At 32.1% G+C, this 24,710-nt stretch overlaps 3 protein-coding genes and 1 non-coding gene across 5 annotated transcripts in view; 1 reads left to right on the forward strand and 3 right to left on the reverse strand.

Moving 5' to 3' along the window:
* LOC125878425 (ATP-dependent Clp protease proteolytic subunit-related protein 2, chloroplastic) overlaps nt 1-24,710 on the forward strand; it is a 204,749-nt gene that overhangs the window by 129,505 nt on the left and 50,534 nt on the right. The window lies entirely within an intron of this gene.
* On the reverse strand, nt 1,811-5,110 carry LOC125878403 (uncharacterized). The gene has a single exon (XM_049559650.1). It carries the CDS (start codon nt 4,649-4,651, stop codon nt 2,189-2,191), a length of 2,463 nt encoding a protein of 820 aa, XP_049415607.1. The 5' UTR covers nt 4,652-5,110; the 3' UTR covers nt 1,811-2,188.
* Nucleotides 14,802-14,874, reverse strand: TRNAK-CUU (transfer RNA lysine (anticodon CUU)). The gene has a single exon. It is a non-coding gene; the product is annotated as a tRNA-Lys (tRNA).
* LOC125878424 (methylsterol monooxygenase 1-1) lies at nt 16,059-21,175 on the reverse strand. The gene is made up of 5 exons (XM_049559675.1): nt 20,654-21,175; nt 19,753-20,075; nt 17,016-17,163; nt 16,889-16,921; nt 16,059-16,636 (listed from the first exon to the last, which is right to left on the reverse strand). The coding sequence occupies exons 1-5, from the start codon at nt 20,981-20,983 to the stop codon at nt 16,559-16,561; spliced, it is 912 nt and encodes a 303-aa protein (XP_049415632.1). The 5' UTR covers nt 20,984-21,175; the 3' UTR covers nt 16,059-16,558.

Consider the following 24,710-nt stretch of genomic DNA (forward strand, 5'->3'; position numbering starts at 1 on the left):
GGTAAGGTCTGCGTACACTCTACCCTCCTCAGACCCCACTGCGTGGGACTACACTTGGTATATTGTTGTGGTTGTAGCTTTCCAAGAATTGCTTGATGCATTTAGACTATAGATGGAAAGCAAGTAAATGTCACATATCAAGCATGAGAATATAGTTCTTTCACTGTTCATGAATACAATGGTAAAAGTGAAGTCAATGAAAATGTGGGAGGTGCCAAGTTAAATCAAATTCTAAGAATATAAAGATTACTTTAAACAATATCCAAATTATGATGAATGCATCATTTGAAAGTAAAAACAACGGTGAAAAACGGATAAAATTTAAACTATTACCAGGTAATGATGTTTTTTCATTAATGAAAGTCATCCGGTAACCAGCAAAATTCATCAATCTTCGTTGCCATGTCGCTATCAAGCATCTCTCTTGTGTAGGTGTGTTGCTTCATGCCGACAGTATTCTTCAACTTTGGGTCCTCTCACAACTTTGCATCATCCAATGACCCTGCATGAACATCACAAGTTAAGAAAATGTTTTAAGTGAGAAGTTACCTAATAAATCAACTTTTTCTTTATCCCAAAACAACAACCATTTTTTCAAAAGACTTCCACTTCTTTCATGGTGGGGTTGCCAAGAGTCAGTTGTTGGAAGTGCTCTTACAGCTATAAAGATTGATCAAATGTCCTTGACAAAAAGGGGTTGTTGCCAAAGCTAGCAAAACCTTAGTTGCATAGTTTACATTAGACTGAAACAACCTCAGTCCTTTTATCCGAAAATGTTCAGGTGAAATCGTTTCCATAATATCCTCTTCATCTGTGATCAAACGGTTTTGCCAACCAATCAATAGCTTCTTACCATGGTCTATCCACAGTGACTAGACCTTGTCAAATACTTCTGAATCAAGAAATAAGCATTGCACTAAGTAATACTTCAGTTGGTAAATAATAATGAGTTGAAATAGTCTTCCTTTTTCTTTTTTTTTAATAACCGTGGTGTTCGGGATCGCTTTGAGCGCATCTCGACTAATTCCATGGGATATCTATCACCTCCCACCAGCAACAGGTCAGTTAACTCTGTCCACCGAGGCTAGGGCAGATGATAATAAATCATCTAGTGTTTTTTGTCTCTGCTGGAGTTTGAACTTGAGATCTCATGGTTCTCAGCCCACTTCATTGACCACTAGACCATATCCTTAGGTATTGAGTTGGATTATTACTCGGAACAAAAAAAGGAAGCATCTAGTATTCAAGAACACAAATAAAAAAGAGGGCAAAAGTAAAGTAAAGAATACTAAAAAGGTCGAAAACAAATACGAAATGATAAGTTCTAACTGGTTAAAATAGCATGTTAACAAGCCAACGACAACAGTAATAGCTCTTCACAACTGTAGAATCTCAACAACTAGGGGAAAAGCACTTGTTGCTCATACCAGACCTTGCCAGAATGATATTGAGAGCGTGGATTGATACCAGATTGCAGCGGAGAGGTATGGTATAGGCACAGAACCTTCAGCAGAATCTCATCTGTAATAATCTTCCAAGTACAGAATCTCCATGCAATGTTGCATTTGTTAACCAGCTGACATCTATCAACGGAGTCTGAAGAACTGACCATTGGATGCAAATTTATCATGAGAATAAGACCATTCAATGAATCATTTTAAAGGATTAGTTTTGTATAAAACTAACTTCCAGCTCAGCATTAGACAAATTCTACCATTGAAGTAAGACGTGCAAATTTCTGTCATGACTACTGCGAGGTAACTAAACCGGATATAACTAAATAATGACTGTAAAGCTTTAAGGCAAAAACTGAACGAACTTTCATCAAATTAATAGGATCTATCAAAGAGTAAAATTTCTGATCTTACAAGAACGGGAAACAAAAACCTTCCCCTCCACATATATTATGAATTCAAAACTACCTAAGAATAAAAGCAGTACAATACTTCTGTCCTGCAACTTCTCTCAATCAGCTTTGTGTAACCAAGCAAGAAGCTACTGTGTTCATACCGCAGATTATAAGACTGAACTCTGCTTATGCAAGAATCAATAATCCTCCATATCCAAGAGCACTACGAAAATTCTTCTTAAGATTAAAAAGTGAAAGCACGTACCATAGTGCGGAAAGAATTTCATTTCTCCAGGAAAAAATTCCTACAGTTGTAGTCATAAATAAGAAAAAGGAACACTACACAGAGGATGTATCAACAAAAACCTCATTTAGCACATCATCCTCACTGTTTGCCAGGGAAAAGAGCTCAGCATCTTTATCTTCATCACTAGAACAATCCCTCCTCTGAAGCTTTGAGTGAGCGGCGATAAATATCAATTTCTGAGCCTTGTCCATTCCCACTCTTGAATGAGAATGGGCATTCACCCATTTCAAGACAGACCAGTTGCACTTAAAACCGCATGAACTTGCACGAAGGAAGATTAGCCTAACTGCCACTTTGCCAAGTGACTTAAATTCAGTGAGGTGAGTTTCCCACACAAGTCTACTACTTTGCGGATTTGCAATCTTCATCTTTCCGGTGCTGGGATCCCTTTGCTTCAATTGTACAGCTTGAGCATACACAGGATCAAGTCCTTCAGTTCTCCATTTCATAAGCTCCATTAATGCAATGTGAGCTTCATCCCTAGACACAAGCCGGGTAATGAGCTTGTCCACGTCTTTCTCTTGCTCCGGTGTCAAACATTTAAACGGAGGCAAGTACTTGCCACTAGTGTCTCTAATCAGATAGAGAGGGTCAAGTATAAATGCGGCAGCCCAGGCAGGATGATAATTCTTGTTGAATCTCCTTTCAATTACTTTCTCTACAGGTCCTTCTGCAACGTGAAACTTTGAGCACCAATCCTTCACTTTCACCCTAAGCTCCTCCCAAAGAGGAAGGCACTGCCCTACACGCGGCTTCTCTGTTTGGATATCCTGTGCCATTGACTTAATCAGTTTTACCAGTGAATGCACTGCTTCCAGTTCATTCCAAAAATGTGGGCTCCTCATCATCTCTTCGAGATCCCTAGCAATTTGCTCTTCCATAGACAATATCTTATAGGATTCATCCAACAATACTAATTGAAGTGCTCGTGCTGAGCTAAGAATATCCTCCACCAACGTGTACACAGGTCCAAAATCTGATCTTTCATAACCACGCAACGGTACTCTTAGTAAACCAGCATGCCCATACTCCTGCAACTGATATTTGTGAAAACTATTTCGAACTTGAGACTTATTATTAACGAAATTCGCAAGCTTTAAGCAATTCTCAGTTACATTCTTGAACAAAGGAAGCTCCTTACCAAAATCCTTAACCAAACTATTAAACGCTTCATACTGACAAGAAACATTAACCATCCAATGATGCTGATCCTCTAAGTTCCTCAAAGCCTTGGCCTTAAACTTGTCTGCAACTATACCTACACATTGGTGCAAATTGTTCCCACATATTTCAGAAATGGTCTCCATAAAAATCTCCTCTGCGTATTTCGAATGCACGTATCCACTAGTGAACACTGCTCTTCTGAACACACTGGTCCCATTGGGAAGATTCACAGACAAATTAACCAAATTTTCTTCACCAACGTGCCCATAATTCTTTGACTTCCAACCATCGGATGCAACCTGAAAGAACATAGCATCTCGAATTTTCGCCTCCGATTCAACCTTTACTTCCTCGTACTTAGCATCAAGCCTTGAACCAGCAAAATCCCTCCTTGACAATGGTGGCAAACCAACTTGGTTTAAGAAAGCTTTAAACTTTGGATGCTCAAGACTCGAAAACGAGACCGACCCACAACATTCATACACCCAATCAGCAAGATAATCAAGTGCAGAATCAATTTGGGATTTGCTTAATGTTGGACCAGGCGATGCTTTAGGACTTTTTAGCTTCTTCACACTATCTTCCAACATAGCTAAAGCTCCTAAATCCTCTTTACCACCTGACAACATCAAATGCTGCTGCCCATACACAGCACCACCACCACCACTTCCCGGCGTACTGCCACCAGTACCGGCGGCAGTGACAATTGAGGTAGCCATTGAAACACCAGGGGAATAGGCTAACTCTACTGCAAATCTTGTTGGATCAACAATAGCTAAAGGTGGAACTTGATACGACGTCGTCACACTCCCCCCAACCCCACCATTACCGCCACAACTTGAACTCCCCCCACGTACCCCACCCCCACCACCGGAAGAGCTCCGTTTACGATGATTCTGCTGCTGCTGCTGATGTGATGGAGTAGGAGACACCGGCGACAAGGCGACGGTAGTTGACGGAGAAGGCGGCACTGACGAAATGGGTTTTGCAACAGAATTGAAATTGGGACAAGTCCCTCTTTTGAGATGTTCAGAAGCAGTTCGTGAAGGGTTTGAAGCAGAGAAAACAGCGTCGCATAAAGAACAACGAAGCTTGACGGCTTTAGGAAGTCCAGTATCAGAATTCTGAACCAAAATCGGCTCAAGGTGAGCCCAATACCAAGCCCCTTTCCCTTTTACAGCTTTAGTCCGTACCATCACCAACCCTTCATATCTCTTATGCACTGCCTTAGCATTAAGTTCATCAGCTGAGCCGCCGCCAACGCCAACGCCAACGCCGACGGTCGATTCCACAGTAGCTAAAGCAGTAGTTGTATTTGGAGCAGACGCCATTTGTTAAATACCAGAAAAGCCCCTATAATTATTAATGTATGATGATTTTCTTTTTGCTGAATCCTTATGAAATCAAAATGCAAAAGCTTTATGTAAATTTGGTGTTTTCAAGGGGCATTTTGTGAATTCATTAGGTATGCATTTTCATCCGGGGAATGTCTCCGGCAAAGGAGGGAAATTGGGTGACGGGCGGTGGTCCATGAGAGACTCCGGTAGAATCGGAAGAGAAAAGTTTTTTTGGATTATAGTGGTCCTAAGTCATAGTGTTTGGTTTTTGCCACGTTTTTTACCCCGGTTGATGGGAAGTTTCGAGGAGTTTAAGATTACAGAGAGACAGGAAGAAAGTTCCGGGCCGGAGTTTCGCCGGAAACGGTGCCGGAGAAATAGAGAGAGAGTGAAAAATAGTGAGAGAAAGAGAGTGAAGAAGATGAGAATAGACTTTGGTCTTAACAGAGAAGGCGCCTGTTTACTGTTTGACGAATGGAACCTTCTAAGTTTTAACATTTAAATATTTTAAAATTATTTTCTTAATTATTACTATGTAAAAATAATTTAATTGTTGATAAATTCAAGTTACTAATTATATGGATAGAACAACATGGAATTATCATGAAATTCCTACTCATATTTAGCATAAATATAGTGTGACTCATGAAAATAGAATAGATATATTACACAAAATTGAATAATTTAAAGTAAAATTTCAATATTTACATTACTATAATTTTATCTATTGATTTAAAACCAATGAATTTATTTAATAGCATAGTCATATACAATGAACATTTTTGTCAGAAACTATATTGGGTATGTATAAAAAATATTCATAAAAGTATTACCTTATATACATACATATTTAATTTTGAATAGCTTTAACAAAATTTATTATTTGTCCACAAGAGTTGTTGTCCCATTAAAAAGGTAATTAATACTAACTATTTTCCAAATGCAAAAAAATAATGTTGTTGGGTGAAAAACACTCTTTTAAAATTTGAAAAAAGTGTATAAGAGTTGTAATAAGTTATAATCTAAATTTGAATTTTTTCATATTATATAAGGAAATTTTTCATTAATGTAGAGGATACTAAAAATGAGGAGTCATGAATATCTTTTTTTTCTTTCTGTATAAAGAAATAAACCAAAAAATATGTGCATAATTGAAGAATTATGGCATGTTATTAGCAAATTTAACTAAGTGAAAAGAATCTCATGCCATTAATTGGGAGTTCTTGTGGAATTTCTTAAACTTATTTTTTGGGTTTTTCGTCTTGAGTTAAATTCAAGATTTAAATTTATTGAGTTTAATTTTAAATTTTTTATCACTAAACTCATCGTAAAATTAAGAATTCAGATTGAATATTTATTAAAATTTTATTTTCTATTTTATCGTAATTAAATTTATCAGAAGACAAGGTGGCACAATCCTTAATCAAGAAAATAGTTAAGCTCAATATATTTCTCCTTATTCCAACATGTAATTAGGGGTGATAATTGGGGCGGGACAGGTTACACTCTTAATAGGGCAGGGAAGGGAAATATGTCAACGAGACAGGTTACACTCTTAATAGGGCAACTAGTGTAACCTGTCCCGTTGACATATTTCCTTGCCCTGCCCTATTAAGAGTGTGACCTACGCCACCCCAATTGTCACCCCTATGGGTTTGAGCGAATCGAGTTCGTATCGTTACAAACCAACTAGATCCGGCTAATTTGAATTCAGGTTTGATTCGTGGATTTGGTGAATGCCCCTCCTTCCATTTTTTTACTATTTAATACATGTATTTTATTTAAATATCTCAACTTTAATTTCATCAACATTTAAAACATTACTAGTATTATTTATTTCTGTCTCTGTCATGGGACTTTTTTAGTGGGAAAAAGGTCATGTGGGCGCCAGGGAGAGTCCTTTTGTTGTTTGTTTGTTTGTTTTTCCTCAAATTTTCTAATGGGGAAGAAAATTTGTCCTAATAATTAAAAAAATATTTTTCTAGAAAAAGAAATTTCTACTGTGAGCTAATTTGGCTTCCCTTTTTTCTTTTTCTTTTTGCGCCTTGTTGTTCATGTGTTGATTGTAGAAAAAAATACATGAAAATAAATTTAATTTAATAAATAATTCCCACCAATTGTTCTTCATTTTCTTGGAGCAGTGTTGACCAAAGTCAGACAATAAAAAATGTGCCTGCAAAAAGTTCACCATATCAACTTGCAATAAACGCCATTATTATTATTTAATTCAAAAGTTATTTTCTTGATCATTTTACGTGTTGTTCTTGCTGAAAAATAAATAATTTAAAATTATTATTATTTTAAAAAAATTAAAATATAAGTAATTAATAATTTCTAACTTTACTTTTACTTAACAAATATGAAGAAAGATTAATATGGTGAAGGAATAAGTAATATCAAATTGAAATTAATAAATTAATAAATTAATTAAATCATCATTTTAATTACTAATTTTAAAAAATTGTGAAAAAAATATGACAAATAAAATAGACGGAAGGAGAACTAAACTTGAGTTGGTGACATAAACAGTGGTAATTGATTTAGTTTTAATGGGTTTGGCTTTTTTGGTCTCTATGCCTTTTTTTCAAAAATAAATAAATAATTAACACACGAGGAGCCAATTATTGAAATGAATATATAAAAACACACAATTCGTCTAGTCCTTATTAATGTAATGTATTTTTTTCCTAGTGCTATAAATGATTTAATGGTCACTTTGTGTAGTGAATATATTTTTATATGATTTACTTTTATATATTTAATGATAAGAGGTTTTCATCCTACCCTCATGCAAAAGAAGTAAAAAAAAAAAGTTTTTAGTGATTTTTTATACGGACAATTTTATAAATATCAACTTACTTATGCTAAGAAAAATAATAAAAAAATACATTGTACATTTATTGTGCAAAGAAAAAAAATTATTTGTATGTTTTATTTTATTCACTATATCAAAAATGATCGTTAACAGCAATTTATTAAAGGTGATAGTTTAATTGTCGTTAAAAATATGAATTCTTTGTAAATGTTCCTAAAATTTATAGCGATACTGCATCCAGTAACAATTAACTAATGCCGATAAAAATTCTAACACTCTATATTAATATGTATATTTATAACCGATAAAAATCATTTTTGTTATAGTGATCGGACATTGAGCTTGGAGTTGAGATGTTAAATCAGCTTGGTGTTTTATGTTCTTAATAATAATATAAGAGACCGTTAATATAGGATGTGATTGTAGGTTTACCTTGTCTATTTTAATATTTTCATTTATCTCAAACAATCTTTTTTTCATTTATTCTCAATGCATGCTATTTGTATCATTTGGCGAATGTGGTAATTAAATATTTCCGATTTACATATATGACCTATTGTTAATTAAACACTTTAACTTCTTATAAATCAAGAGGCAATTCAATATCGATCACTGGTGTATATATCTTATAAAGATGTATATTGAATTATCTTCGTCCATTAAAAATTTAAGAGTAATTTCATTTCCACTTTTAGTTCTCAATTATCAACATTTAAAAGAATTAATGTTTGACATTTATGCTAAGTTTTATTTATTTAGTCTTATTTTTTCATACTTTAGCATCATTGGACTTGAGCATTTGGTTATAGCAACTAGGGAATTTTCAAACATAACTTTTGTGCCAAGTCTACATCAAAATCAACTTTTTGCTCCTATAAATGGAGAAACACCTATCCCTCTTGATTAACATGGCCCTTCTTTATATATTTGAGAAGACTCCTCATTGTGGACAAAATGAAATGCTTAATTATGTATTAATAGTTATATTTGAAATATAAATATATTCTAAAAACTAATCAACAGATTTTTTCACATGTCATGATATACTTTGCACCAAATTAGTTCAATTCTTGATAAGCTGAATTTATGTGAATCAAAATAAATTTGAGTTATTAAAATGACTAGTTATTAACTCGTCCTATTGTTCAAATCAAATGTGTTATTATATTTTTATAGACTAAGTTTACCATCTTAATTAAATTCCATTGGAATTTAAAATTTTGGAACTTCAATATTGTTGACCTTTTCTTTTGTAGTCATGATGTAAATTTGAATGAGTTACAAATTTTCTGAAAACTCATTCAATTACATAGTCAAAATAAAACAATCTGTCTATTTATTTTATTTTATTTTTTGTCGAGTCACATATAAATTTTTTGAAAGCTCAATCATCTAATAGTCAAATTAACTTTAGGTGGGATATAATTAACTTTACTTTTTTCCACATATAATACAGTACTGTTATATCCCACTTGGGGTCGTTTGGTACATCACATAAAATGAGATGTTTTAAAATTAAATTTGAGATAAAATTTATGTTGTATTTTATTGACAATATAGATTTATTATGATCTTAAAATATCTCATCTAACAATATCTGTTTTGAGATTATTTTATCTCATCTCCTAAATAGGTTAAATGAATCCAGAAATTATAATTTCAAGATAATTTAATTCACTACTTAAATGATCACTCCTAATAATTATTAGTCCATGATCAAAATAATATTACTCGCTCAATTTAATTATGTGACACTTTTTAGTATTTTGCTATCAAAATATTTAGTATATTTCTGTTTATATATATATATACTATTTAAAAGAAATTTGGGTTATAGAATCCATATATCTATTTAACTAATCAAACTTTTTTAAAAAAATAAATAAATTGAGTCTTTACAATTTGAATATATAGAAGAAAAAAGACTCAAAATACATTCCTTATATACTAACAATAACAATAATAATATATTGTAATTTCACTAGTGTGGTTTTAGAAGATAGTGTGTACACAAAGTCGTATCTCTATCTTGTGAAGGTTGAGAGTTTTTTCAGATGAACTCTCAATTCAAGTAAAGAATATCAAAATCAAGTATGACAAATAAATATGATCGTGATGAAGTCTTGATAAAAATAATGGAAAAAGAAATAGTTACAACACAATTAATATATTAATCGAAGCAAAGAACACGTGTAATAATAATATCGAAGAATAAGAGAGTAGATAATGCTTGATTATTATACTAATCTTCTATATGATCTTCAACCTCCATAACCCCTATATGAGATGTGTCATATCGTATCTAATCATCTCTTCTCAATACTTCTCCAGTCTACCTTTAAGTCTCCTCATACCCACCATAATCATTCTCCCGTACCCTTCCACTAGGTCATCTGTGCATCTCTTCTTCACATTTTTATAATATCTCAGTCTCACTTCATTCATTTTATCCACCATAAAAGTTACTCCCACCTTATCCCAAATATTTCTTAATCAAAATAGATATCTAGTATGTTTTTTAAAATCTTTTATGTAAAAATAAGTTGGTTTTAATTTAAAAAACATAAAACCAAAAAATAAATTTATAAACTACTACGTACAACTCCAATATATTCTTTCACTAGGTTTTATAAAGTTTTAAAATTTAATCAATACTTTGAACTTCATATTAGTCCTATAAAAGTAACATAAAATTAGAGGAAATGAGTAAAATCAATATTGCTCCACGTATTTTAAACTATAAGAATTATGATTACATATTGGAATGTTTAAAGAACTGTATAATTAACCTATGAATGCTATTTTACCTAGTAGGGTAAAAGTAGAAAAATAATAATAATGACATAGGTGGTATACTATGTAAGATTCTAATAAAAACATGTGTATGGTTAAGATTGAGATGACAACATTCTTTGTAGATGTCTCCCAAGAGGAGGAAAAAAGAAAAAAAGAAAAAAAGAAAAAAGGAAAGCTAAAGAATAATAATAATAAAGCCTAAGAAATTATTATGAAAAAATATATATAATAATTAAAGTATAGGATATGTGGATGTGTATAATTCTATTAACTTTTTAAAAGGTAGATTGGGAAAAAAAAAGGATGAAATAGCCAATGAGTGAAGAAAGCAAAATAAAATGGAAAAACCATCACCACATGGCTTTAGGACAATAAATCTTGATGAGCCCTTTTCATATTTTTGCTTCCACCTGGATGTCACTTTCTTTTATTGTTTATAATAAATAAATAAATAATAATAATAATAATAATATCTAGCGTGATGTATTGATAGTTTATTACTACAACAACAATATATTCAATGTACTCTTACAATTCATAGCTAGAGACTTATAGTTGTTTAGCAGCAGGATAAAAAGGAAATTATTCATGTATTAATTTTCATATAACTTATATGATATTTAGTAGGTAGATATGAAATGTATAAAATTAATAAGATGTTTGATTAACAATTAAAAAATTCGCGTAACTAATATATGTATAAGTTATGAGAAAACTTATGATTATTTTATGCAGGATATAAGTGGAATAACTAATTCGTGCATAACTAATACTTGCATAAAATAATACATAGATTCGCTAATAATTAATCTCTACATCAGTAATACATGCATAACTCTAACTAGGGGTGTTCACGGGTCGGTTTGGATCGGTTATTGGGAAAAACCAAAACCAAACCAACTTAATCGGTTTTAAAATTATCAAAATCAAACCAAACCAAATATAATATACATTTATCAGTTTGGTGGTTGTCGGTTTCAGTTTGGTTTGGTTCGGTTATTAATCATACACGAAAATAAAAGAAAAAATTCATTCAAAATGTGAAAAAAGTGACAACAATCAATTCAAAACAAAAAAAATAGTTAGAATGATTGAAATTATTAAACTTTCTATCACTGAATTTATTATGATTAAAGCTTTAAAATTCACTATACTGGCTTAAAGGGAAGATAAATTAACATTTTCAGTCCCATAAAGAATTGTCATTGACACTCTTATACATGAAATCAATAAAATAAATGTTTTCACCTTGGCATTTTTGCTTTCAATAAGTAAATTATAAAAAAATTATAATGAAAACATATATGAGATCTTTAAAATTATTTATAAAAATAATATATTAAGTATGTATATTAATAAAATATTTGTCTATAATTCATCGGTTTGGTTCAGTTATTTCTTCGATTTTTTTCGAATAAAACCATAACCAAACCAACTACTAACGGTTTTCAAAAATCTAAAACCAAACCAAATCAAACCCAAATAAAATCGGTTTTATTTTATCGATTTGATTCGATTTTTCGGTTTGGATCGGTTTTTATCCAAACTGTGAACACCCCTAACTCTAATCAACTATCAAATAACCCCTTAGAATTTGATAAAGATAAAATGTATATGCAGACCTTACTCCTATTTTATAACGATAAAAAGTTTTTTTTCGAAAAATCCTAAATCCAAGTGAAGTATGTCAAAACAATAGTATGCGTTTTAACGGTTAATTAGAAGCTTATTGATTGAGTAATTTCTACATTCATGCAATTAAAATTTTAGTACAGAAGATTACATACATGTAATTTCAATGAAATTTTGTCACTTCGACAAGTAATTTCATGGATGTTACTCGATTATTATTGTTATTTTATTGCATCAAAATTAAATAAATATTTTTTCTAACAAAAAGATTATTTTATTTAGCCTTAGTGTCATAATAGTTGCTAAATAATTTTTAGTATTCAAAATGTCACTTAACTTCACCTAAACATCATAGAAAATTTCTTATTTATTTTCTCGTGATTTTATGTGATATTTTAGCAAAATTAAGAGACCTTTTTGTTACAAAACCTAGTTAACGACTAAAGTCTTAGTGACTTTCTTTTGTTACAAATTATTATTTAATAATTCTGATATAATAAAATAAAAATTAAGTGATCATTCGCGAATTAAGTTGATTAATCAAAAGTGTGCTTAGGAGCTAAATGTGCTAAGTTGAATGTCACCATTTAGCAAAATTAGATTTGTCAAATAATTAAGGAATCGAAAGCACTATTATCCCTTTAATCAGATATCTACAAATTAATTAACTCACCAAAGATTATGTCTTTTCTTGTTGATTATTATGCAGATTATTTTATAATTTCTATTTGTCTCATAGTCAAAAGAAATTTATACAACGTACTAATTGGACTCGATAAATATGAATGTGATTGACACGAAGCCTCTTGTTTCAAGACTATATATTAAAATTAACTCTCACCGTTAAAACAAATTACTAAGTAAATCAATTAATGACACAAAAATATTCTTTTTTTCACTCGAATTTATGATTTAAAATTTATGAGTTCTGACAATAACTTCAAATTAATAGTATGTAATGATAATCGATTCACAATCAAAAGATTCATTTATACATTTAGTGAGTCTTTTAATACAAATACAAAATTTGAGCAAAGTTAAGTACTACATTCACGTGAATTGTTTGTATTCTCCTAAAAATAATTTAGTATTTTCCAATATGCTAGAAAATGACATCACTTATTTTAATCCACAGACACAACATCACCTGGAAAACATTAGCAATTCATAGCATGATTTGCAATTTGCATGTCATTGTCATGAAACAATATAATGACTATGATATATATATATATATATATATATATATATATTATTCATGTAGTATACATTCTGGATATACGATTATGTAAATTGTATACCTTAGAGGTATACAACGTATTGTGCGAATTTTGTGAATGGGTATAAACATGTAGTAGTTTTTTTTACACAACCTTGGGTAACCATGTAAAAGTCCCAAATTCTTTTGAGTAGGAATTATTCATAAAACAAAGTTTTTAGTCATGCTTCAACCTAACAAAGACATGTAAATTTTTAGAAATGCAGACAAGTACATGATGAGATTAAACTTCAACAAGTACCTAGTGATGGAGCGAGAATTTTCACTAATAGGGTTCAAAATCTAAAGAAGTGAACGCATGAACTAGGCAAAGGGGGTTCGACATCTACTATATATATACATGAAAAATAGTTTTAAGAATAGTATAATTTTCCATCAAAGGGGGTTCGAATTAATGAACCCCTTGACCCCAAGCTAGCTCTGCCTCTGCAAGTACTTGTAACTATTTGACTGTGAATCTAACTGTTACTATTGTATTATTAACCTAATTATCGTTATAGAAACTCATAAACTTCAAATATGTATTTGAATACAGAACCAAAAGCTATTAGGTTCATTTTAATCAGTACCTAATGTTGTAACTCCACCCAAGCCCTCATAAATTATTATAGGAAACCCTAATAGTTGAAGTGAGCATGGGCTACTAGTCTAGACTTTGGGCATGTAAATAATTGGGAATGGGACATTTGTGTACCATTTTTAGGTGCATAAATGGAATAGCAAAGGCAGGTGAAACTGAAGTTGATTGATGAATGAGCCTAAAATTGAAAAATAGGCCCATCAATACAATCTTATTGGCTTAAACAAAAATAAATTTGAAGCTGATTTTGTCTGCTCTTTTATTAGCAACCTGTGTCACTAGGCAACTCACCCTCTCTCTTGTATAATTGGTTACTACTATTATTATTCACTTACCATGTTTTTTTTTTAAATTTGTGGGGGGGTGGAGGAGGGCACAAAATTCAATAATACATTAGCCCCATACTTGTACTTGTTAAAGAATAGTTAATTCAAGTCTACATCAACCAACTCTTTGATTCAAAACAAATAGGAAAAAACCAAGAATCATTTTGTGGTTTGTATTTGTATGTATTCTTCAATTCATACACACACAAAAAGGGGAAAGTTACGGATATATATACCCTTTGATGAAGTATACACAACGTATACACTGATACGTTATATATAGGTAAGTATAGTATATTTTTGTAAATTAGATTATTGAATGGTACAGATCGGTAATCATCCCCCCCCACCCCACCCCACCCCACCCCACCAACTCTTTGATTCAAAACAAATAGGAAAAAACCAAGAATCATTTTGTGGTTAGTATTTTTATGTATTCTTCAATTCATACACACACAAAAAGGGGAAAGTTACGGATATATACCCTTTGACCAACTAATTTTCCAATAGGTAATTATAGTATATTTTTGTAAATTAGATTATTGAATGGTTCAGATCGGTAATCATCACCCCCAAATAAAAAGAGATCTCTTAGCTTAGTAAAGACATTGAAACTGACTCTTTTTCTTTTGGGCTATTGTTTGTGAGGTTGTTGCATGGGAATCAGGTCGGCCCATTAAGAAAAATTAATCTTCCACATATAAAATAAAACAAAACGCCCACCGTGGGGCTCGAACCCACGACCACAAGGTTAAGAGCCTTGCGCTCTACCAACTGAGCTAGACGGGCTTATTGATCTAATATGTTCACCAGACATTAATGTCAAGCTCACGACAAATGCGTTTCTTTGAGGAGACCGTGGATGGGGTATGGAGTTCGAGGTGATAGCTCAAATTGTAAAAATTGACTATGAGATCAATCACCTTAGATATTTAACCTTTGTGGCATAATTTGAAACTTTTGTTGCTACTTACTATTTATATGTAAATTTCTAAGAATTAATGAGCAATGACCCAAGAAAATAAGAAATTAAGTTGGGACCTTTGATTCTTGCTGATTTTTAACAATATTGGGCTCAAGTTTGGTCCAGTTTTGAGTTGATATAGTATGTAATCCAATTGCAAGTTTTAAGTTCCACACCTAAAATTTCATGATAATGTTATTGACGAAAGTCAGTTATGAAATTTGAAACTTCATGATAATGACTAACATGCCATGGAGTTTGAAGATTCATGATAGTAATTAAGCGGTTATTTGTGAATTGTAGCCGAAATTCGGCTACTTATGAATATTTGTCACTTCAAAGATAATATCACTAGTCGTGACGCTGAGGGCAGGTCAACAACACCAATCAATTAAGTATGCCTTAGTTAAAATCGATTATATGAATCATATAAAAAGTTTATCATAGTTACAATTAACTTTTACTTAGAGCATCGAACTTGGTACGATCATTCTCTTTTATCTAGACTTTGAACTTACTTTGTTATTGAAACTCACATGACCAAAGGTGGTATAAAAGCCTTGCATAATTATACGAATTTGATGTAGCATTGTATTATTAAGCCTTTTGATACTTCATGTAAAAGATAAAGTTCAAACTTAAGGTTGTGTTTGAACATATTTGCCGTGGCAAGTAAACAATTTTCTTACTTATTTTCTTGTGTTCTGTAAATATATAGAAAAGATTGTCCAAAAAGTAATTGTATATAGTTTAGGCAAATACCATACAATGAAGGTAGGGGCATGGATGTGTTGGAGGTGAGAAGTAGCCAATTAACACAAAATGCCACATATGAAACTTGTTTTCCCCACTCCTCCTATAGAAGTCATTTGGATTGTGGTGGGATCTCTCCACCCTTAACCCGAGGTTTCGATTTCGTGCCCAATGAAAGATCACTGCCCCTAGAAATGGGCGAATCAGGCCCAGGCAGACTACAATGCGAGTACCGAACATTGGGTGGGAAACAAAGTAAAAACTTAAATGAAAGAGTCATCACATTCTTCCTTTCCCTTCATCTAAAAAGAAAAGACACTGCACTTGTTGATCAGTGAATAGCATTGTGTTAAAAACATAATAGGATACCATGCAATTCTTTGTTACACTTAAAAAGAAAATGAACTGCATAGTAACACTTTCAGCACAAAACAAATCCACCCTACATGCAATCTTTTGCCTAATCAACCCTCCTACTGCTGATGCAACAATATGCACTCAGGCTACAAGCTAAACTTCATTTCACAACTTAAAAAGGATTCATGAATACTATCTGCATACAAAACAAAGTTTGGGTTCCAAACACTCCTCATGGACAGCAAAGAGCCACTACTCTAGAGGTAGTTACTCATATGCACCATGAAGTTATACTCCTACCTACTGCTTTAACACATTCTGAACAGCAGATGTGGTCAACCTAAAACAAATGATGTGTCCGAGTGTTTTACACTATTAAGGCCTTAGGAGATATAGCACTTAATCATCTTTGCAATCTTTTGCAAATGTCGCTGAACCTCCATTTTGCTCACCATTGGAATTTGAAGCTCCCTTTAACTGCAGAAACACAACATCATCAGCTAAAAGGCATACATCATTATGGCAAAGAAGCACGGCTTCAAAAATAAACATCAACGCCTACAACTTCATCGACTTGAACCATATGGAAAAAGCTAATTAGTTTCATTATTGACGACAAGTAACAACCCTTAGTTAGGTAGCAATATAGTGTTTATATAATGAAATATCCAAGAAAGCGGCAATTTTTCCTTAAAACTACTGAATGAAAAGCAGTCACAGTAGCGATACCTGCTGGAGGACCTTCTTTTGATAGCGATAGCCCTGTGAGATAAGAAGCAGCATAGTGTAAGAATCTGTATGGTTACCAAAAAGGAACTTGTAACCCGAAAATAAACACCCACAATACTGAAATCACCTTATCAGTTCCATATATGTAATCACAGTAGGTGAAAACTGAAGCAAAATTGCTCTGGCTTTGGCCCCCAACATAGTGATGGTAGTCATGGTAATCTGCTCCACCGTAAAAAGGTATATACTTGGTGATACTCCAAGGAAGATCATACCTGAAAGAATGACGAAAATAGATCAGTTAAAACATGCCTCAATCACCATACTAACTCATGTGTGAAGTAGGAGCAATGTAAAAGAACTCTCTACATAAAACATTGCCAGCAAAAGATTTCAACAATATACAGCTAAACTGAGCAATTAAAGAGATCGTTGAAAATCTTTTTTTGAGACAAGGTAACTTAAGAGATCGTTGAAAATCTTTTAAGACAAAAAAACTTTCTCAGCAGTCAGTTCTGTATAGCATTGACTAGTATCAAAGCAGTAAAAGAGAGTCAAGCAAGATGAATCAGTAGATCTAAGCCTCTATTTCAAAAACTATTTATTTATTGAGCAGTTGCTTCAATGGGCTCTCCGCACAAGTTAAATTTAGATTAGACACGGAATCCTTAGTTCTAAGCGATTACTCAAGTGTAAGCTTGAGTACATCAATTTCCTAACACCAGCAGTTAAAAAGAAATAATCTTGTAAAGAAATAAACAAGCTAATATGAAAAGAAATGATCCCAGCTAACATAGTTAGCAATAATTCACCTGCTCTTCCTAATTGGATCTCTGTACATGAATGACTAAACATGACTATGACGCTAAACTATGCCACTTTCCACATTTTGAGTTCCAAAATGCTCAAAATTGATTACATTTACGACAGACTTGTCATAAAAGAGAAGTGTCTCTGTCACTTCTCATCCCATACTATCTCTGTCAGTAATTTCCAATATTTAGTATTGACGAATAAGCTGATACTTCAGTGTTTTTTTTCCTTCAACTTTGAGATGCTGCAACTAAATAAAACTTGTTGAAATTGAGACCAACACATAAATATAATTCTTTAAACATTATATCAATAAGCACCACAATGTTTTTCGTTGTCCAATTGGCAGACCAACAAGATTCAATGAGAAGCAATTTTATGTGATAAGGTTTAAAAAATAAAACTCTTGTTGTTCAGAGTATTGCCTTATATCTTGCATTATCAACGATTGCAAGAAGATAACATTTGAATAACAAACAAAGATATTGTCATCGAGATACAGCCAGACATAAACAGGTCATCTTTTCTACTCCTAACATACTATTATCATATTCTACAGGAAGCTGCTAGTAGTTATTACATGCATAGCATACACTTGCAAATAGTTGGCGTGTAAAGTGGTACCAAGCACCATCCCTCAAAATAGAAATATTTGCTTAACTTTGCCAAGTATTTGCCAATCTTGCTTGCTTTAAGTACAGTCTAGACTCTAGACTGTAGATCATAACCTTATCAATTTCTTTTTAAAAAAAAAAGAAAGTCCAGTCTAGATCATATCCAATGATAACCGACAATATTTCTCTTAAAATATCAACTGGGAAAGGAAGTGCATTCTGCAATATATACGTAAACTGCATGCATCTTCTATGACTAAGAAATTAGTAGTTTTTATATCTAAATATAGCATTTGCTTGTACAGATTTACTAAGTTACCAGCATCTTCAAGTTCAATACCAAAATATTACTACTTGTCCCGTTCTAAGCAAAATGAAGTGTTGTCTCCAACTTTAGTTCCACAGACTAATTAATTATTGTCGCAAGGCCAAACATGTCAAACATGGGACCAGCTATCAGAGAAGAAATTGAAAAGTGAAAGCAAGACATGGGTTTCAAAATGCTACATCTATTCCAAAGGACAAAGGTTGGAATGTCGAAAATCAGATGTAACTAGCACTTATCACATACCTTAAAAAGATGGCTCACAAGAGAAAATTAATCTAGTTTGTCAATCCAGGAATATAGCATGAGAAACCCCCTAAGAAAATTCTCAAAGCTACTGCCTAGGACTATAGGATCTTGCACTAAGTTAAGGCTTTTATTCTTTTTTTGATGATGATGGTGTCCAAGCTAGCTTGTGCCCATCCTCCACTATTCCACCAGGTACCTGCTAGATTCCATTAGCACAGACCGGTAACTATGCTCGCCAAAGCTTAGGAGATGGCAAGAAATCACTTAGTGTTTTTTGTATCCGTAAGATTTTCAACTGAGACCTCAAAGTTAACATTTTTTTTAATCATATGATATAAAGATATCACAAAACACAGAGAGTGACTGACGTCTAGACTCTCTGAGGGATTGCATTTTATTTCCATGACGAACATCTTAACAGTAAAACCAGATGCTATAAGCACCATTTTACATGTCCAACATGCAGTTCACATTTTAGACTTTTGCCACAAACCTTACCAACCCCATCTACCAAAAGCAAAAGAAAATAGCACAGTGACAAGGGGGGGAAGGACCTATGTGGAAATTGAGAAAGAAAAGAACAGAAGAAGACAACTTTTTAATCCTTCTATGGAAAAAGCTATTGTTTCACTTAAAAAGAGATCTCATGCAATTCCATTCACTGCATACAGATTCATCTAGAGATCAAAAAAGCAAACAGTGAACAAAAAAAGGGATAAAGTGATAGTTATTACTGTTAACCCATGATTTGGTCAAATTATCATACTAGAAGATAATCACAAACTTAATCACCAAAAAAGTAACTATTTAGTACTACTACCATAGTGTGAAAAATCAAAAAGCAAAAGAGCACGCATGCATACCCACTGTGAGTCTCAATAGCCTCAATCTGTCTGAATGCAATCCACAACCAGAATGTAATCATATGACCTGGCGCAATAGCGGGCCCAAGAAACGAGGGGATCCCAAGGATCAAGATTTCTAACCAGTGTGCATACGGCGCAGCAAAGCCTATTGGAGCTGTGTACTCATGATGAACCTTGTGAATCTTTTCATAACCCCATTTACAATGCAAGAACCTATGGATCCAATAGTTAGTATAGTCCTCCACTATAAAGTATGTTCCCAACTGCAACAGAATTACCCATAACGACGGCAAGGGCAAACTTGTTCTAATCCCAATCATCTACATAGGAAAAAATTCATAAAATAGATCACAATGGGTATCTCAATTTCACATCCTTGATCTAAAATTAACACAAAAATTACAACTTCCATACTGAAAAGTGAAAAACTCAAATCAAACAAACAACAAATCATCCAAACTAGTTGAATTTGAATCTTCAATATCCATTGAGCTCTATTAGACCCTATTTGATTCCAATAGTCAATAATATTTAGGGGTTCCCTGTGTAAGTCTACTTTTTCTTTTTTGGTTGCCCATCTGAAGTCCAGTGCCCACATTGAGCTTCTAAATCCGGATCACGCACTGCATGACTCCCAACAGGATTTCTCAAACCCAAGACTAGTTAGTCTACTTAAAACTCAATCAAATACACTGGACAATGCACAACCAAATTCAAAAGGAGAATAAACAAGATCAAAATGGGTATCTTAAATTTGAAACCGTCGATTCAAAGATCAACAAAATAAACAAAAAAAAAAACCTTTTCAGATTCAACAAAACCCCATCAAACACATTGCAAAAAGACACCTTTTTTAGTTTTTAAAAAAAAGCATTAAAAGTAAGAGAAAAGTAAGTACCTTTACAGAGGGGTAAGAAACAAGTTGAAGAGGACCAACAACAAGGATGAACATGCGCATAACAACCTTATAACACCTAAACACATCAGATAAAGAAAGATTGACCTTTGGTTGAATTTTGTATGACTGGATTAATTTTCTGAAGAAAATTTCAAGGAAAAGATAATAAAGAGGGACACAAGAGAAGATAAGGAATAGAAAAAGGATATTGTGACAGTAAAGATAGTAATCAGATTTATTAGCAGAGTAGTTAAACCAGATGGTTTCTGCAGTAGTAAGAGATCTTCCAATGGCGGATTCTGCCTCTTGGAGAGTTTTAAAGGGCAACATTGAAAAGGGTATCTAGTAAAATGGGTTGAAAATGGAATTGTTGTTGAATCTTGGAAATTGGTGGAAGTTTTTGAGGGTTTTTTTGGTTTTGGAGGAACAGGGGGAGGAGGAAGAAGAAGAAGGAGAAAGGGAAGATTTTTAATAGAATTGAACGAGAACAAGTGTATAAGCTAAATAGTACAAGACAAGTCCTCCATATTTTTTGTTGATATCTTATATTCTTTTATGAGCTTATGGAAATAATATCTGGCGGGGGCAAATAGGACAAATTGGAATATAAGGGATTGCAAAAAATATAGGGTGTATTATCCACTCGAGGGTGTGACTTAGTGTTCAAGAAAATGCGTTGAAAATTATGATGGTTTTGATGGATAAAGTCATCTTATATTTATTGTTATTGAGAGGTGATATGTATTCGTGAAATTAGTCAAAGTATCATGATTATCAAAATGAAATATATATTTGAAGGTGTAGCTTAGTGTTTAATAAAGTATGTCGAGAATTATGACAATTTTGATGGACAATGTTATCGTATATCTGATGTTGAAAAATGACAAGTATCATAATTATCAAAATGAAAATATATTAACATCTTAGTCAGACACTTCTTATCTATTCCACCGGTGATTTTTCAAAATTCTTCAGAATCTCATTTGATAAGATTGCTCTAACCCTATACATCCTATAAATAATACTTTTAACCTCAATAACCTTCATACATTTACAATAATCATAATTACAATACCTCTTTGGGTGTTCCAAATCTCCCAATACAATGTCTTTATCCTGATCTCTTTGTTCAAGAGTTTATAGAAGTCTGTTAGACGTCTTCTTCTAAACATCTCCTTCTAAGAAGTACTTCTTCCATCAATACTTAATTATTCTTATTCTTGATACGCTTCACTGGTCAAGATCACACACATGAGAAGAAGTTTGGTGAATAATGAGTTTGCCTTTAAATTTATTTATTAATAAAGTAATTTACACATATAAAATATTCAACGTTATATTTAAATTTTAACCTTATTTAAAAAAGTTTAACAAAAATACAGTCAGATTCGAAATTTAGTTGCACTTACTTGATGAATGGAATAGTAGAAATATATTTGGTACGAAATTTAGTTCATTGACTCCATGGAATAGTCGATGAAGGGTTTTCAATGTCTGTATGTTTGGTACAATTGAATATTCTCATAGCTTTTAAAATTTATAGATACAAGTCATGTTTTATTTATATCTTTTACAAGTGAAATATGTTAAAACAATTATAACCAAATACATTTTAAAACTTTATTTTCAATTTTAACATCATTTAAATTTAAATAATATTTAAAAAATTATATCAAAATTGTTAAATTTTATCGAACCCGAAATAATGCAGCAAACTGAGATATCTGCAGAGGAGAGCCAGTAGAATAACGTACTTGGAAGCCATGCAATGTTGGGCTGTTGGCCTACTTCCCATATTAGTACAAAGAAGAGCATTTGATAATGCCACTTATTTTTATTTTTTTCTTTATAAAAATAATGCCAGTTGTTTAATATTTAAAAAATTGCGACATGTAACGCATCTTCTTCTTTGTTTTAGTATTTGAAGTAGGATTAAATTCAGATCAGCAAGATTCATTAAAAAATAATGCTCTTAGTAAAATTTTTTCTATATTCAGGACTGAAACTCAAAATTTTAATTAAAGGTGAAATAGTCATACGACTACACCACAACTCGTGTTGATCAAAGGCATCTTCTTCATTGATTCCTATTGTAACAAAATAAATAAATAAATAAAGTTAATAAAAACAATCGAATGGAAAAAAAGCAATTATAGCAAATTAAGTACTAAGTATTACTCCCTCCGTCCTTTTTTAGTTGTTCACTTTAGAAATGGCACACAGATTAAGGCAACAATGATTAGCACAGTGAAGTTACAATTTTACCCTTATGACAATTTGTCACTTCAAAATTACAACCACTTCTTTGAATTCAAGTGAAATAAATTGGAGGGAAACAACATACACTTTTACAATTTTCAAGAAGTATAAATAAGGGTATAATAGGAAAAAATTTATTGTCTTTTCTTGATTTGTCAAAATGGACAACTAAATAGAGACAACCAAAAAAGGAAATATGGACAAGTAAATAGGGACGGAGGGAGTATAACTTTGTCTTTTGTTCATTATATCATTTTATAAAATCAAAATCAAATCAAAGACGTTGGTCATGACTCATGAGAGAATCTTTAGGGAAAAAAATAAATGAGTTAGGTGTGCAGTAGTTGGGAAACTTTTTTTCCGATGAGCTTCATTTCATGTTAAATTAATCAAAATATTTTTAATAGTAATTAGGAAAATATAAGTCTTTTAAGAAATTATGAAAATAACTTTCTTAATAAGAAATTATGAAAATAACTTTCTTAATACGAATAGTGAAAATAAATTTCGTGAATAGCGTTTTATGTTCATTTATCATCTCTACCCCACACTCCAATTCGACATCCACATAGGGGTGTTCACGATTTGGATAAAAATCGATTCAAACCGAAAAATCAAATCAAATCGATAAAATAAAACCGATTTTATTTGGGTTTGGTTTGGTTTGATTTTAGATTTTTGAAAATGATAGTATTTGGTTTGGTTATGATTTTATTCGAAAAAACCGAATAAATAACCGAACCGAACCGATAAATTATATACATATATTTTATTAATATACATACTTAATATATTGTTTTTATAAACAACTTTAAAGATCTTACATATATTTTCATTAAAATTTCTTTATGATTTACTTATTGAAAGCAAAAATGTCCAAGATGAAAACATTTATCTTATTGAGTTCATGTATATGAGTGTCTATGACAATTCTTTGTGGGACTGAAAATATTATTGTCTCTTCCTTCTAGGCCAATATAGTGAATTTTGAAGCTTTATTAGTAGTAAATTTAGTGATCAAAAGTTCCGTAATTTAAGTCATTCTAACTATTTTTCGTTGTGAATGAATTGTTGTCACTTTTTTCACATTTTGAATGAATTGTTTCTTTTATTGTTGTGTATGGTTAATAACTGAATCAAACAAAACCGAAACCAATAACCACCAAACAAATAAATGTATATTATATTTGGTTTGATTTGGTTTTGATAATTTTAAAACCGATTAAGTTGGTTTGATTTTGGTTTTGACCAATAACCGATCCAAACCGACCCGTCAACACCCCTATGACCACACCCACCCCCCACCTTCTACTCTCCACACCAACCGGCAACATGATTATTCTAACCTTCGAAAGTATTTGTTTAGATTGTATATAAATAACTATATGTTTTTTACTTACTTATCGAAAGAAAAAATGAGAGAGTACAAAAAACCACTTATAAGAAAAATATTTTTCAAAAAACTTTTCTTTGGAGAACATTACTGTGCATACCAAACACAATTCTTAATCGGTCACTAAAAAGTGTGATGAGATAAATAAGATATCTTCACTTTTAGTCAGATATTTCGCCTTTAAAATTGAAAACTAAAAGAATCTTTGATGGAGTACTTTCTTTTTCATAAATCCTATGTAATAAAATTATACTAAATTAATCGGATTAATAAATTTAAGGAATCTTTTATTACGAATGATCATCAAGGCTCAACTGTATAGGATGGGCAATGGGATAAACTTCAAGGCTCAACTGTATAGTATGGTGTTAGATGGCACAGTTTTTCCAAGTTATTTCTCGATTA

The sequence above is a fragment of the Solanum stenotomum genome, chromosome 10, assembly GCF_019186545.1.
Source record: "Solanum stenotomum isolate F172 chromosome 10, ASM1918654v1, whole genome shotgun sequence".
NCBI lineage: Eukaryota > Viridiplantae > Streptophyta > Magnoliopsida > Solanales > Solanaceae > Solanum > Solanum stenotomum.